At 39.9% G+C, this 16454-nt stretch overlaps 1 protein-coding gene and 1 pseudogene across 2 annotated transcripts in view; both read right to left on the bottom strand.

Annotated features, from left to right (window-relative positions):
* ACACA (acetyl-CoA carboxylase alpha) overlaps positions 1 to 16454 on the bottom strand; it is a 259649-nt gene that overhangs the window by 114804 nt on the left and 128391 nt on the right. For both annotated transcript variants that reach the window (XM_070393704.1, XM_070393705.1), the window contains exons 26-29: positions 15712 to 15825; positions 14404 to 14517; positions 13195 to 13284; positions 11491 to 11609 (exon numbers count right to left, since the gene is read on the bottom strand). In XM_070393704.1, the coding sequence (XP_070249805.1) occupies positions 11491 to 11609; positions 13195 to 13284; positions 14404 to 14517; positions 15712 to 15825 (437 nt within the window). The remainder of the gene's footprint in view (positions 1 to 11490; positions 11610 to 13194; positions 13285 to 14403; positions 14518 to 15711; positions 15826 to 16454) is intronic.
* Positions 2607 to 2716, bottom strand: LOC138995293 (U4 spliceosomal RNA; annotated as a pseudogene).

Genomic DNA, 16454 nt, shown 5'->3' with positions numbered 1-16454 from the left:
ATTCTTCTGCCTTCTAACATGAAGGTGGGGAGGAAGACCCTATATGAAAATGATGGGGATGCATGCAAACAAGCAGTGGCTACATCAAGCTGTGACTGAGAGCCATATAGGGCAAATCTTTTGAAATCAGGCAGCAAAGCAGAATCAGAAGAGGTCGGCTGAATAACCTACTAGCAGTTGCTAACAGCAGTACCATAGGAGAAAGAGCAATTTGACTGGCTGTGACCAGTGGTGGTCTCCTTGCGTGACTATATTTCTGCAGGAGAATCCAAATCAAGAGCTTTAAAACACATCTGAACCATGTATTTCAATTGGCATCTCCCCACCACCCCCTCGCAGTTCAGATGCCCTGATTCCAATGTAGAGCTTTAGTTTACAATAAAATGATCATTGATTCATTCATTTGCAGCCTCTTTAAAGCCCTTCTTTGCTCTGCTGGAAGATTTTGCTCTTTCTGAAACAAGTATGCCAACAGAGCTGCAGCATATTACTGCTGCCTGCTGTATAATTAGCTACAAACCCACCGCACAAAACTATAGGGATTTACAGGTGCCCTGGGTTCTGCTTTTCTTTCCCCCTGGAATCAGCTAGTCTTCCTTGACAAGAAGGGACCTTGGGCTACTCTAATGATATATTGAGAGTTTTAAACTCAACTCTCCAATCTTACAAGTCTAGAGTGCCAAAATAACACAGCAGAGACCAGCAGCTGAGCCATGGATACAGGAAAGCACTTTGGTAAGCACTTAAACCTGCTGAGCATCTTCTCTTCTCCCAGATGCTTGCATCTTATCAGCACACTACCCTGAATGAAGCAAGCACTGTAGGATTTTATTTATTTATAGCTCATTCTGTCCTGCTAACGACAACCCAGTGCTCATGCTGCTTAAAAAAAAAAAATGCTACAAGTTGGGTGATTTTGGAGTGTCTCAATATGATCCAAAGAAGGACTTAATCTCTGGGTGTCAAGGATTATCAGAATTCTTGAAAAGGGCAGCAGTCTGCAGATTAGTCACACGGAAGGCTTCTGATTCCTGAACTTCCTCACAACGGTCTTCATAAAAACAAGGTCCAGAGGCCACTCACTGACAGCTAAACATTGAAGGTGCCAAGCAGCCTACTAGTAAACCTAGTCATGACTAAAACATGTGCTATCAGGTGAAAACACAGCCGAACTCTTCTGGATGTGAGACATGAAAAAAAGGAAAGTGCTTGAATTAAAACATTATAATAAAGAAGGCCAAATTCACAAGGAGCAAATAACAGAGAAGGTACAATACAACTTGACGTAACTAAAGCATGGATTTCCACCTAAGAAATAGGTGGAAATAAACACCAATAGGTCCTCCCCCATTACATATGTATAGAAACATACAAAATATACGTTTTTTTTGGTATAGCAAAGTTGGAAATTTATTAAAGAACAAATACAGACTCCCATGTAGGGAGGGGGAAGAGTCCTACAGAACGGACTCGCACATGGGGAGGGGGAAAGGGTCCCCACAAAATATACTTTCATCTCCTGCATCAATTTGATGCTTATTTGAATTACAGATAAAGTTTTTAAAAAATGAACTATGTTTGTTAATGTGTATTATTCATGAAAATCATTTGGAGTTATAAATTCTAAACTCCCAGACTGTCATAATATGTACAGCCATATGCAAAGCCACAGAGTTTATGGGATAATGTACTTTACATATGTATGTATAAATATAGCCATATTTTAGAAGATCAAATACATAGGCTGACTAAACAACTTATCTGTTTCCAGATTACTCACAGTAATTTAATATGCCCAAAGCTAAGTGAAATCCTGAATGTCAAATGATTCAATGAATTGTCCAAAGTAAAAACATTCAGGACGCTGATTTAGTGTAACAAGCTTCTCCATCACTAATCTAGTGAGTGATAAACTCGGGTTTCAGAATGGGGGAAAAAGACAAACACAGACACCTCAGGCTCTAAACCAAGCCTAACTGGAGAAGAAGGAGAAAAAGAAATGCTTTATAATATAGTCTGAGCTCTGGGATTAATCCATGTAAAACACTGGTGGAACTCACCAAAGAGCTGGGCTGATGGAATCTTAGGCAAGAGAATCAAGTCCTGAAAGTCTGGGTAATAATAAAATGTTCTCTTAGTATAGAGCAGCAGCTGTCCAGACTATTCCTGCACCAAGAAAATGACTGAAGAAACTCATTCACTTCTCTAAAAACCATTTGCTAACTGGTTACAAGTCATTGTTAAAAAAAGAAAAAAGCAAAAAAATCCCCTCCCCTCAAAAAAATTCATATACAGTAGGACATAGCCTTTAAATGCTAAGAAGATAAAGAAAAACACACACATGCCACATGTGTATAGGTTTCCCATTGTGCTTAAGTCAGGAAAATTTCTACAGCTGCTGCTATTCAAGTGAAGGAAGTTTAAGAAGAAAAGGGTTATATTTATACCAGGAGCTTCCCTGAGTGAAGCTCTAATAACTGGATCCTCTAGTCTAGTGAATAAGACATGGGAATATCAAATAAATTGCAACTATAGTTCCCAGAAAAAAACTTGGGAGTCTTGGGTAGAAAATCAAGAAGAAGATAACATACCTTGACTGAAGCCTATCTGGCAAGAAAGATGCAAAAAATCATTGAGATTATCCATAGTTTTCAATTAGCAATAATTGCTCTTTGGATAAACTTCATTGGCTATGATACTGCCACTGCACAAAGCTTGAGACTAGAAATAAACTGTTTAGGCATCTGCTCCTTTTTAAAAAAAAATATTGAGAGCAGTATTAGAAAAAAACAGTCAAATTATACTGAAACACAGAGTAACTAAATGTCAAGAAAAAGTTTCAGTCAATCAAAATAAATAAGTGCGAGAGATCTATTGTGCAACATTGTACCTACAGTCAATATTGTGCACTTAAAATTTTGTTATGAGAGAATATCTCATGCTGAGTTCTTTCCACAGTAAAATAAAAAAAAAATTCAAAGTTTTTAAAACATTTCAAGCAATACAAAGCCCTATAATGAATTTAAACAAAAAAAGGATCAGAGAACCACGGGAAGGCTGGCTGAGTGGAAGTTCTACAACTAGGAGGACCCGAGATTCAGAGGAGGCACAGTGCTGAAGTAAAATACTAAGGTGCGGAGTGCGCGGCAAGGGCTGTTGGCTGAGGGCGCGGTTGTCTGTTTCAATCCGGAGGGAGCCTCAGACTCTGAGCTCCAGATCTGGGCGAGTCTCTAGGGACCCAGACTCAAACGGGAGAAGCAGGACTGTCTGGCTACGGTCCCTCCGAGGTTTGCAGCTGTTGCTGGGACAGAGAGGCAGAGCCCCTGGGGACGGACTGAGAGCAGCCATAACTGCTCCCTCCTCCGCCCAGTTGATCCCGTGGGACCCGCCCACCCAAGCCCTGCACAGAGGCATTTGCCAGATAGCCTCAGGCAAAGGCTAGATTAGCACCTCCCTAGAGGACACAAGTTCTTCCACTGCAGACACAGCTGATTATCACAGCCAGTCGGCCTGGAGGTCAAATCCCTCTAGTATTAACTACAACAATCAAGGCTTAACTACAACAAGACTGCGCACAAAGACCACTAGGGGGTGTACCAAGAAAGCGTAAAAAATGCGGAGACAAAGAAACAGGACAAAACTATCAAGGGAGGATATTGAGTTCAGAACCACACTTTTGAGGTCTCTCAAGAGGATTTCGAGAGTCTGTCGATAAACTTGATGAGATGTACAGGAAATCTAATGAGACCCTCGATGGTGTGATAAAGGACCATCTAGAAAGTAAGCATACACTGACTGAAATAAAGAATATTATACAGACTCCCAACAGCAGACCAGAGGAGCGCAAGAATCAAGTCAAAGATTTGAAATGCAAAGAAGCGAGAAACACCCAACCGGAAAAGCAAAATGAAAAAAGAACCCAAAAATACGAAGATAGTGTAAGGAGCCTCTGGGACAGCTTCAAACGTACCAACATCAGAATTATAGGGGTGCCAGAAGATGAGAGAGAGCAAGATATTTAAAACCTATTTGAAGAAATAATGACAGAAAACTTCCCCCACCTGGTGAAAGAAATAGACTTACAAGTCCAGGAAGCGCAGAGAACCCCAAACAAAAGGAATCCAAAGAGGACCACACCAAGACATCATAATTAAAATGCCAAGAGCAAAAGACAAAGAGAGAATCTTAAAAGCAGCAAAAGAAACTCAGTTACCTACAAGGGAATACCCATATGACTGTCAGCTGATTTCTCAACAGAAACTTTGCAGGCCAGAAGGGAGTGGCAAGAAATATTCTAAGTGATGAATAGCAAGAACCTACAACCAAGATTACTTTATCCAGCAAAGCTATCATTCAGAATTGAAGGTCAGATAAAGAGCTTCACAGATAAGGAAAAGCTAAAGGAGTTCATCACCACCAAACCAGTATTATATGAAATGCTGAAAGGTATCCTTTAAGAAGAGGAAGAAGAAGAAAAAGGTAAAGATACAAATTATGAACAACAAATATGCATCTATCAACAAGTGAATCTAAGAATCAAGTGAATAAATAACCTGATGTACAGAAAAAAAAAAGGATCAAACATGTTGGCTACCCAATAACTGCATAAGTGTGCTAAAAAAAAAGGGGGGGGGGGTGTCTTCTCCCTTCCTAGAGGCTGCTCTGCTTTTTTGCAATGGAAATCACTTGTGTTTTGCCTACTTCCTTTAAAATCAAAACGTGTTCTAATGGGACAGGGGTCTTCAACCCAAACAGTATCAAAGACATTTTCCTGAAAAAAAATACTCTGCTATTTTCAGTTTGCAGACAGAAAGCCATGTTTCATCCCAACCCATGAGGGCTAAATCACTAGTCAAAAACAAACTGCAGGAATGGAATTTCACCAGGTGACTTTAAACACAACAGGAGACTGAAGTTTTGTGTTGATAACACACCTCAGAAAGATATTCACTTCTAAGGACTTGCTGTACACATTTAGTCTAATTCAACTAAATGAATGACTAGGAAGTGAAGACCAAGTGCCAATGAAGAAAATGCAAAAATTGGTTAAAGAATGTATCTATTTCCTTCCCCAAGAATTTTTGGTTTGTCAAGCCCAATTGGGAAAAATATTATAAACTTCTGTTTTGCATTGATAAGTAAAATATGAATATTCATATGCCTAGTCTCTGTTCTCATTGAATATTTTTTTAAAACATGCATTAAATGTCATAGAAGGATATCTATAATATCAGATGTGGATAACTCCTGTAACTACTAAGAACAAGCAACATAAAAATAAAAGGTTGTGCCAGTCGATGTCTTTCTGTCACCTCTCTCTCTTTCCTCCCCCCTTCTCCCTCCCAGTAAAAGCAAATTTTTAACTCCATGTTAAGCATGTACTAATCTGAAGTAAACATGAACTCTTTCATCCCCATGACTTGAGCATTTAAAAAAACATATTCTATACCCATGTTGATAGTAGCATTATTCACAACAGCCAAAAGGTGGAAGCAACCCAAGTGTCCATTAACTAATGAATGGATAAACAAAATGAGGTCTACACACACAATGGAATATTATTCAGATTTAAAAAGGAAGGCAATCCTATCACATGCTTCAATAATGAGGAACCTTGAGGACATTATGCTAAGCTACACAGGACAGGACAGACACTATATTCAATTTAAATGAGGTACCTGGAGCAATTTCATAGTGACAGTATCTAGAATGGTGGTGGGCAGGGGCTGAAGAGTGAAGGATGGGGAGTTACTGTTTCATGGACACAAATTTCAGTCCTGCAAATGAAAAAGTTCTGGAGCTGGGTGATGGTCACACATTTACATTTAATTTAATTTTTACATTAAAATATGATTGGAATGGTAAAATTTATATGTATATTTTACCACAATTAAAAAATGTGTATAGCCAGTCAGAGAAAGACAAATACTGTACGATCTCACTACTATGTGGAGTCTAAGGAATAAATAAACCGATGAACAAAATGAAAAAAAAGTTGTGGGGGTTTTGTAATTCCTCCAAGAGGTACTGTTATTAACATAAAACGAGAGAGTCCTAATTAATTTCTGGATAAGTGTTGAGCTGTCCATGTGGCTAGAAAACTTGAAATATGGGTAGCCTGTATCAAAAAATGCAAAATGCTGTAAGTATAAAGTATACATAAATATCAGACTTAGTATGAAGAATGAAAGATATCTCTTTAATAATTTTTTATTACATATTGAAATAGTATTTTGAATATAACGGGTTAAGTAAAATGTTGTTAAAAGTAATTTTATCTGTTTCTTAGTACCCTTTTAAATGTGGCCAATAGAAAATTTAAAATTACATATGTGGTTTGCATTATATAGTAACCACTCCTTATCTACAGTTTCATTTTCTGTGGTTTCAGTTGCCCATGGTCAACCAAGGCCTGAAAATAATAAATGAAAAATTTCAAAAATAAACAATTCCTAAGTTTTGAATTGTGTGGCATTCTGAGTACCTTACTTCATCTCATCATCACAAGAAGGGTGAGTAGAGCACAGTTAAGATATTTTGAGAGAAAGACTATAATCACATAACTTTTATTACAGTATCTATATATATAAAAGCCAAGCGACCAGAACGACCAGTCGCTGTGACACGCACTGTGGCTGGCCAATCGGCCCGATTGGGGACAGGGCCAGCCAGCCAACCTCCCGTGACCCCTCCCCCCACTGGCTGGCCCGGCTCCAATCGGCCTCCATCAGCCCCAATTGAGGTTGGCTGGCAGGACCCCACCTGTGCACAAATTCATGCACCCAGCCTCTAGTGTTACTATAACTGTTCTATTTTATTATTAGTTATTGTTAATCTCTTCTGTGCCTAAATGAGGAATTAAACTTTATCATAAGTATGTATAGGAAAAAACAGTATGTATACAATAGGGTTCGGTACTATCTGTGGTTTTAGGCATCCACTGGGGGGTCTTGGAATGTATCCTCCATAGATAAGGCAATTACTGTATTTCTGTTGGACAGTACTGGTCTAGCAGTAGTGATTCTCAATTTCAGTTTTTCATCATAATTATCAAAACTTTTCCAAAAAGTGGTACCCCTGGACTCTGTTTCAAAATGAATCAGAATTGTGGGAGTCAGGACCCCAATATATATTTATAACACTTCCTAGGTAATTCTGAGAATCTTTAACTTAGAGATTAGTGGACATAGTCGTGTCCTTGAGCCTTATAGGACTGGAGTGGAATGGACACTGGTAAATAGTCTCCAGTAACTTATTTCTGTAGAATAAGAAACAACATGTTTACTACCTGCTTGCTTAAAATAGAACAGAATAGAAAAGAATAACAGTACTAGAGTTATAAAAAAAGTTGAAACTTGGCTCAAAACTAAGAGACCCTAGAATTCTTTTGAAAGGTAAGCAGGCCCATTATATAATAAAGAATTTGACTGGCCTTTATCCCTGGTTCCTGAATGAGAGGTTAAATCCTGGGAATTTCTCAAGTAATAGAACTGTCTTTATTATTCAAGAACCCCTTGGATCACACCTGAATTTATGCTGAGAGATAAAATAACTCAGGACAGGGGCTGCTCACTAGAAAGACCAACCATGTGATCAGAGGTGTGCCCGCTGTACCTCTGTAAAAGGGAGAGGGGCTGTAGGTTGAGTTTAATCATGTGGCCTATGATTCAATCAATCATGTTATTGTAATGAAACCCTGATAAAAATTCTGGACACTGAAACTCAGTGGAACTTCTTGGTTGGTGAACACATTGATGTGATGGGAGGATGACATGCACAGGGAAAGAAAACAGAGCAGCTCTGTGTCCAGGACCCACCCAGATCTTACTCAACATGTCTCATCATTTGGCTGATCCTGACCTGTATCCTTTATAATAAAACTAGAGGCCCAATGCACAAAATTCGTGCAAGAGTAGGCCTTCCTGCCCTAGCTGGTTTGGCTCAGTGGATAGAACGTTGGCCTGCAGATTGAAGGGTCCCAGGTTCAATTCAGGCCAAGGGCACATGCCTGGGTTGTGGGCTCGATCCCCAGTGGGGGACCTGCTGGAGGCAGCCAATCAATGATTCTCATCATTGATGTTTCTCTCTCTCTCTCTCCCCTTCTCCCTTTCTCTCTGAAATCAATAAAGAAATATATTTTTTAAAAAAAGAGTAGGCCTTTCTTTCCCCGGCTGCTGGCACTGGCTTCCCTCTGGCACCCGGGACCCAGGCTTCCCTCCCAACTGCCGGTTGGTTGCAGCCGCAGTAGCTTTCCTCGGCCCTCGCAGCCCCGGCTTCGTCCAGAAGGTCGTCCGGAAGGACATTTGGTGTAATTAGCATATTATGCTTTTATTATTATTACTAGAGGCTCGGTGCACAAAAATTTGTGCACGCAGGGGGGGTCCCTCAGCCTGGCCTGCGCCCATTTGCAGTCCAGGACCCCTTGGGGGATGTCCACTTGTCGACTTAGGCCCACTCCCCGGGGGATCAGGCCTAAGCTTGCAGTCAGACATCCTTCTGGCAGCCAGGGAGCCCTCGGGGGATATCCGACTAAAGGCTTAGGCCCCCAAGGGAGCTGTGATGAGGAAGCTGGGGTGACAGAGGAGCCACGCTGTCCCACCCCGCCACCCTGGGTCGGGTCACACACGGGACACCCGGGCGGGCCGGCGGATCGCTGCTGCCCCGTCCGGCCGCCCCGGGTCAGGTCATACACGGGACGCCCAGGTGGGCCAGGCGATCACTGCTGCCTCGCCCGGCCGCCCCGGGTCAGGTCGCACACGGGACGCCCGCCGCCCCGGGTCGCAGATAACAGACCCGGGTGGCAGCAGGGCAGGCGGGATGGCGCTGTCCCACCCCACCGCGTGACAAATAGCAGGCCTGGATGGCGGCGGGGCAGGCGGGATGGCGGGATGGCGCTGACCCGCTCTGCCTGCAGTATGCAAGTTAGCCGCCATCTTTGTTGACAGTTAATTTGCATATCGCGCTGATTAGCCAATGGGAGGCGTAGCGAAGGTATGGTCAATTACCATGTTTGTCTATTAGCTAGGATAGAAGATAGTGATAAGCATAGTGCTTTCTTGAATTCTATCAAATAAGTTGTTATAGTGAATTGTTGAACCTGGGCGGATCATAGGAGCCCCCAAATTTGTAGCCAGTTGGTCAAAAAATGCAGTGGCCCCATCTGAAGTAGAAGCAGTTTTGTGGAGAACTAAGCCCTTAACTTGTGGCATCTGCTCTAACCAGAGGTGGTCAGTGTCACAACTGAATTGCCACTTGGTGTCAGAATAACGTCACAATTCCAAACTGTAACAAAAACATTTGTAAGAAAATACAGAATCTTCTAAAACAAAATTCAAGTTGTAATAATTGCACAAATTATACTCCAAATGGAATATAGCATTGTGATTTAATCAGATAATACATTTTATATTCCTAAACTAATAGGGACTTTAGATCTAAAAAAGTATTAATGTAATTTTTACATTTTTCTAGTTGTCAGGAGATTATTTTATCTTTCCTCCTTTATTTGCCCTTATCTTTATTTACCTTTAAATCTATACCAGTCATATTGATAATAATAATCTAGCAGTGTATAATTTTATATTCATACAACCAAGGAAAACTTCTGAGAGACCACACACAGAATCACAGTCTGCCCAAGTCTGCTCTTTATCCATGCGGGGGTGTATACCTGAGATGTTGGGAGGGACAAGTATACAAGTTTTGAAACCATATCAGAAATAATCAAGATTCACACCCTCAAGACAGAAAGAAGCATTTCTCTCTTTTTCCAGTCGACTATCCCTCACCAAACTGGACACACATCCGCAAATAAAAAAGTAGGACAGGGAGAGCAATTCAGAAAGACAAGGGGAGCGATGAGGAGAGAAGGAAATCACAAGCAGCTCTGCAGCCTGACTACAAATCACTGCCCAAAGGGAAGAGGTGTAGAAAGCAGGAAGAAAAGGAGAATGTCCTGAGAATTGCAAAGAGCATTAAGTACAGCTTGTAGTTCTCCACAATTATTCAAGGAATGCAGGAAAAGAAAGACGACTGAGAGCTGAGCCCATGTGTGCCATGAGTACTTCGCCGCTCGCTGAAGGACAACCATTTGTTTCTAGAAAATGAGATTCTGAAACCCATGGAGGCAAAAATGTACCTAGAGGTGCTTGCAAAATCAAGGACATATACTTTTCTCTGCCAGCCATAAGATATTTTTGAGGTAGAAAAGTAAAAGGATCTTCTGAGACAAAGAAGAGAAGTACTTTTTCTGAAGATGCCTCTCTGCTCATCTGCTGACCTCTGCTGGATCGACAGTGGCATCCAGTGGCCAAAAGTCTCAGCACAGACTCCTTTGTCTCTAGGAAGGGTTTCTACTGCTTTGGGTGAAGTGGCAATTCAGAACAAAGCTATTTCTGGTGTGTATAACTAAGGATCCCCAAAGACACAGCACTTTGTAATATAAAGTGAAGAACCAACGGCTATAAAGAAGAAATGGAGGGGAGCAGCTTAAGATTGCTGTGGTATATTTATATTTCCTGTGGTATTACTAAAAAGAATGAAAATACAAAAAGGGATGAACATATGTGTGGGTGGAATTCCTAGGTTTTCTGTGCCTCAGAATAGTTTAAAAATAAATGAGCATCCAAGATAAAGTGTTTTCACTTTAAAACCAAAGCAATACTGAAACAAATTTCCATATGTACATTTAATTTTTTTAAGGGCTTAGGAAGGGGATATCATGGAATTAGCATGACTTGTTAAGTAATTTACTTGAATTTCAGCTTGCTTCTGGAGTGTGATTTTTAAAAACTGATTGCATGTCAACTGCTATGAATTCAGGTGTCTGTTTTTAGGGAGATCATGAAATTGGCTTAGGTATCACCTTAGCCCATAGCAAACTATTGAAAGGAAAAGCATTCCACCCAATATATTTTCATGTTCCAAATGTTCACTTAAACTGCTAAAAAAGTGATTTTCTGGCAAAGTTCCAGCAAGTTAACTGCTAGGAAATTCTTTCCTCAGTGACACAATATAAGCAAAAATGAATGAAGTTATCCTAAACTTTTATCTTAATTAGACTATACATTATCTCTCCAAGTCAAAGGTGAGAAAAAAAAAAAGTGGGCAGAAGAGGCTCTCATCTCCTGGTTTAAATTTGTTCATTTTCTGCTCTGTATTTCTAGCTTTTAAAAATATGGAATTGCCCTAACCGGTTTGGCTCATTGGATAGAGCGTCAGCCTGCGGACTCAAGGGTCCCAGGTTCAATTCCAGTCAAGGGCATGTACCTTGGTTGCGAGCACATCCCCAGCAGGAGGCGTGCAGGAGGCAGCTGATTGATGTTTCTCTCTCATCGATGTTTCTAACTCTCTATTCCTCTCCCTTCCTCTCTATAAAAAATCAATAAAATATATTTTAAAAAAAATATGGAATTGTCATACACATTACTCCCCTTAACTCTCCTGATGCAGTGCTGGCTGGCTCAGGTGCACATAACAGCTCAAACTCACCTGTTTGGATGAGATGTGGGCAACATGAACTGGAATTCCACCACGCAGGTGTTATCCTTAAGCTGGCGGTGTTGTACGCTGTTAAGTTCATAGGCAATATAAGCCCTTCGAACATACACCTGGTTAAAAAGTAAGCCTCAGTAAATACACTTTAAAATCAGAAGGTAAGAGATGGTTAGCCCAGAAAAGAGACAATCTTGAAAGAGGTATCTGAGACAGAAGGTGGTCTATGGTGACAGAATTCTCAAGGCTCCATATAAAAATACCCTGCCTTAACTAATAAAGCTGGAATCTTAAAACTACACCCATGACTATAAATAGAAACAAAACTATCCTGACTCTACTGGATACCTCTAGGTGTGCCGTAAACCTTTCACATTAACCTAAAGTCAGGGGAAGGTTTGCTCTTCAGCAAACCAGAGCATATACAACCACAACTATTACTTCATTACGCATAATCATTTCAACAGAAGATAAACACAAGCATGAGAAAAATGAGAGTTGCTGATTCTGGGCCACATGAGGAGTGAAGATAGAAAAACTTGTAGTATAGTCCAACCTTTTTACTATCCTGTACATTATTTTGTTCAGTTTTCATTTAAAAATCATTTTTAGATTATTTATATCACCCAAACACTAGGCAAAAGCATAAGGCATAATTTGATATATAACATCTCAAACACACTACTTGACTCAAGAGTTAAGAGAAATAGCAACAGGCTTCATCTCAGCCAAAAACCATCAGTCCAACCTCGGGCTCTTCAGACCATTTGCCACGCACAGGAAATGCTACATAGAATTCTATCAGCATGTGAGATATATAAGGAGGCTTCTCATTAAATGGCATGGAAGTACTATAAAACACTTAGATATTTTTAAGATTTGGTATTTACTGAGTAGGATACATTACATGCTACCCACAGAATACAATAGAGTAACTCAAAAGAGCTCGCAACAGACTGGTAGTGATGTCACATTACATAAGATCATCTAAAACACCCCTTTTCCTCATCTTCAAAAAACACCCACTTGGCAATTTTACAGCAGTATTCAGGGACTGCAATTTTTATGTTTAATGAGGTAGTGAGCTGTAGTGGAAACAGAAAAGTCTGTGAGTCAGATTCAAATGCAAACTCTTCTACTTATCTCTGTGAATTTAGACAAGTCACTTAACCTCTCAGAGTCTCACTTTCTTTTTCATGAAATAATTGTAGGACTAAGTGAGAAAAATAAAGCACCTAAAATACAGTTCATTAAATGTTATTACTTTTTTTTCTCATGATGAAATACTTCACAAGAGCTGCTTGATAATTCAAGATATAACTAAAATCCATTTTATTTGGCCTAAATCACAAAATGTACATGTTTTGATCGACCATATACATTTTTTCACTTATTGTGTTATAGGGAATCCTAATTCATTATGACATAAGAGAATCAAATATATCTAAGAAGTAGAAACTATAAAAAATGCTGGCAGCTATTTTCCTGTGACTAGGGCCTAGAAGCTGGTGATTAGTTCAGCTGAAACACTTGGGTCAAGGAAGACCATAGTTCAGCATTAGTTTCAGGGGAAACGAAGACTGTACTCTTAAGAACTAACCTTAGGCTAAAGAAAAAAAACTGATACGATAGCCAAATAGAAGAGTTCAACCAGAAACCAAGAAAAAGGTTATGTCATGTTATGTTACTAAAAAAACTTACCTCCAGAGCTGCCATCCGCACCACCTGGTTGCTGTGGTAGAAGAAGTTTGGTAGGACATCAAAAATAGATGTTTCAGATAAGATGAGTTTCTGGAAGGTACAAAGACAAACTTAAATCATTACAACCAAAAGAGAACAATTTCAATGGACATATTTAGCATTTGAAGCGTTTTAGTGAAACTTAAGATTTTTGTCTATGAATGTCATGTGATCACAGCTTACTCAAACTACAAAATGGGGAAATAATAGTACCTATGCTCACAGGCTGTTGTGAACATTCAAAGAGTTAATAATTCTTAGAATGCATCAATAATGCATTAATTATATGCTAATATAAGTGTTTATGACTATTATTACCCTTTCTGACATGTATCTGTACTCAATTTCTTCTTTTTTTTTTTTTTAATATATTTTATTGATTTTTAACAGAGAGGAAGGGAGAGAGATAGAGAGTTAGAAACATCGATGAGAGAGAAACATCGACCAGCTGCCTCCTGCACATCTCCCACTGGGGACGCGCCCGCAACCCAGGTACATGCCCTTCACCGGAATCGAACCTGGGACCCTTCAGTCCGCAGGCCGACGCTCCATCCACTGAGCTCCATTCACTGTACTCAATTTCTTAAATATTGTCTCAATACTCCACTATGGTAAACCATAGATTTGAACTCCATCTGAAGTCCTCTATTTCAACTATGAACCAAATAAACAAAAACATCCTTCTTCTCTCTCTAGGTTCCCCAGAAGGAAATCTGACAAAAAGCCTGAAGATTCCCTTGGCTAGATATAACAATATTATCCTTACGTACAGATAGACAAATGAAAAGTCATTCCTGAAAAAAATGTTGTTTAAAAAATAACAGTCAAGATCCTTGCAACTAGTAAAATTAGCCAGTACTTTTTTTTATAAAATTGGCTCTATATAAAGCTTAACAGTAAGCATGAAAATAAAATAAAAGCACAAGAGGTAGTAGACTTCAATAGGACACTTCTATCAAGGCAAGTCTATTTGATTTTTAAGTTAAGCCACAATTCTAACAGTATTTTTAATGAAAAAAAATTCATAAGTATAAATCATTTTAGAAAGTCAAGGTATAAAACCTCATTGCATGAAAAATCAGAATTGATTGATTGATTACTCAATTAAACTATGCTTGGAGTAAAGGGAACAAAAGTGCAGAGAGGTGTAGAAAAGGGCTATAAGTATACCTGCAGGTTCTCAATGCAAAACTGATGTCCGTACATGTCAATAGCTGATAGGAAGATAGACTCTACTTGGTTATGGCGAAGCTCATATGATGGCAAATGGGAGGCAATAAGAACCTAGAGTGAGAGCAAAATAAGAGGCATAAATTCCTGAGGGAGTGATTATTCTAGGCTCCTATTAGGCAGCTCTGATACAAAAGCAATAAATATAAATCTCTAAGTGCAGGCATCAAAGATAAAACAGAGACCAAGTGAAACAACTTCTAGGTCCTGTAACATAAAGCCAATGCCATCAAATACTGCATCTCAGTTGACTCTCACCATGATTTGCGTTGTGGGCAATTTCCCATGGGGGGAAGGGGGAAGAGAGAGAAAACAGCTTCAATCAAGTTCCATCAGTGCATGTGATTTACCATTGCAAAGCCGCTAGTCCTCGGGACTGCTTGACTAGCTGTTAATTGGGAATCAGGTCTGTCAGGGAGCAGCTGTGGGGAAGGTGGATGCAGCAGAGCTAGCCTTTTGCAACTCTGAAGTAGAAAGACAGACTAGGAAAAACTGGTCTGACAGCCCCAGGTACTCAGTATCAAGGAAAAGGCATCGGGATGTAACACCAATGCACGTGAGGGGCAGAGAGAGTGAAAGTTGTGTCACAAACAAACAGGGACACGGTAGGACCTGAATACTCTCAGCAGGTCACTGAGAGGTTCAATGACTTTGAGTAGTTCAGTGACATGGATACAATTGTAGAGAAAGCAGAAGGTCACTGAGCAGCTTCAAATGCTGCTTCCCTGTCAGTGACCATGCACTGAAACACAAAGGGAGCGGACAACTCTTGGCTTCCCTGCTGAAACCTTTTGGAATGGAAATGAAGACTACAGGGTGAAACTAACTGGACTTCTCTGGGGTTGTTCTGATTGCTAGCACCTAAGATTCATTTCATTATCTTTCTGCTTTCCACACTTGATTTCTTTTTCTATACACTTAAAAGTTCTCACCTGCTTCTAAGGTCCCTTTGAGAAGTAAGAAATGTCGAGTCTATTGCCTTCCTCCACATGACCCTGATTTACCATCACAGGGCTAAGCAGGAAGGGTAGGAAACGACAACAGGATTTTATATGGGGAAAGGGCTCCTATTTTAAAGATACTCAACATTAATCTCCTTTCTCTTTAAAATACATGTATCACATGAAAACATTTGTTCTGAGGGCAATGGACATAGACATCTGCATTTTGTAAGTTGATGAAGTAAAAGCTCGTTGCCCAATCTATGAAAACCATTCCTCCCTCACAATAACCAACAAGTGTCCTTACCTGGCGTGCTCGGAGTGCCACTTTAGCATTGGTGGTCTTACTGAGTTGAGTTAGCTCTGTGAGGATATTCAGCAGCTCATCAGTAAGCGTAGGGTCCCGGCCACACAACTGATCCTAATTGTTTATGTGGAAAAGAACATACATATCCACATGAGAAGACACTGAGGTGGCCAAGACTTTGAAATGGGGAAAAGGGAATAAAAACAAAGCCAACATAGCTGGATTAATAAAAAAATGCAAACTTTCCGGTATTCTTTTGTTTTTAGTCTCAAGCAATGTGGTAAAGATGATCCCAGAAGATGTTGCTGCTAGAGGAAGAAGCCTAAATCCTTTAGTCATTCAGATTTAAAATTCCAAATGTATTTCTTTATAAACCAACACTATACTTTTAAAATGCAGAAGAAATCATCAGAGATCATTAAAAAGGGTCAAGGGATTCTGCGTTAAGAAAAAACAAATGATGTGTTAAGAGGTTTTAAATAATATAGTGACTAAGGGTTCCTGTTCCCTCTTTAGGGGAAAAAAGCAAAATGTAAAGCAAAAGGAACAACTCTTGGTGATTTTCATTCCACAAACCAAATGTTCAGCATCCCAGGAGGGTGCCAAACAGAAACACAAGAACAAAGTATTCATTTATAAACACACACTAAATAAAAACACCATCTCATATTCTGACAATTTTGTACCCAAAAATCATTTATCCTCTTGCTATACAGGAAGCGCAAAGACCACCAAACAAAAGG

The sequence above is a fragment of the Myotis yumanensis genome, unplaced genomic scaffold (genome assembly GCF_028538775.1).
Source record: "Myotis yumanensis isolate MYYU_CA2020_CCGP unplaced genomic scaffold, mMyoYum1.0.hap1 SCAF_16, whole genome shotgun sequence".
NCBI classification, from domain to species: Eukaryota; Metazoa; Chordata; class Mammalia; order Chiroptera; family Vespertilionidae; genus Myotis; species Myotis yumanensis.
Note: the sequence above shows the minus strand (reverse complement) of the source record. Positions and strands in the feature narration are given on the sequence as shown.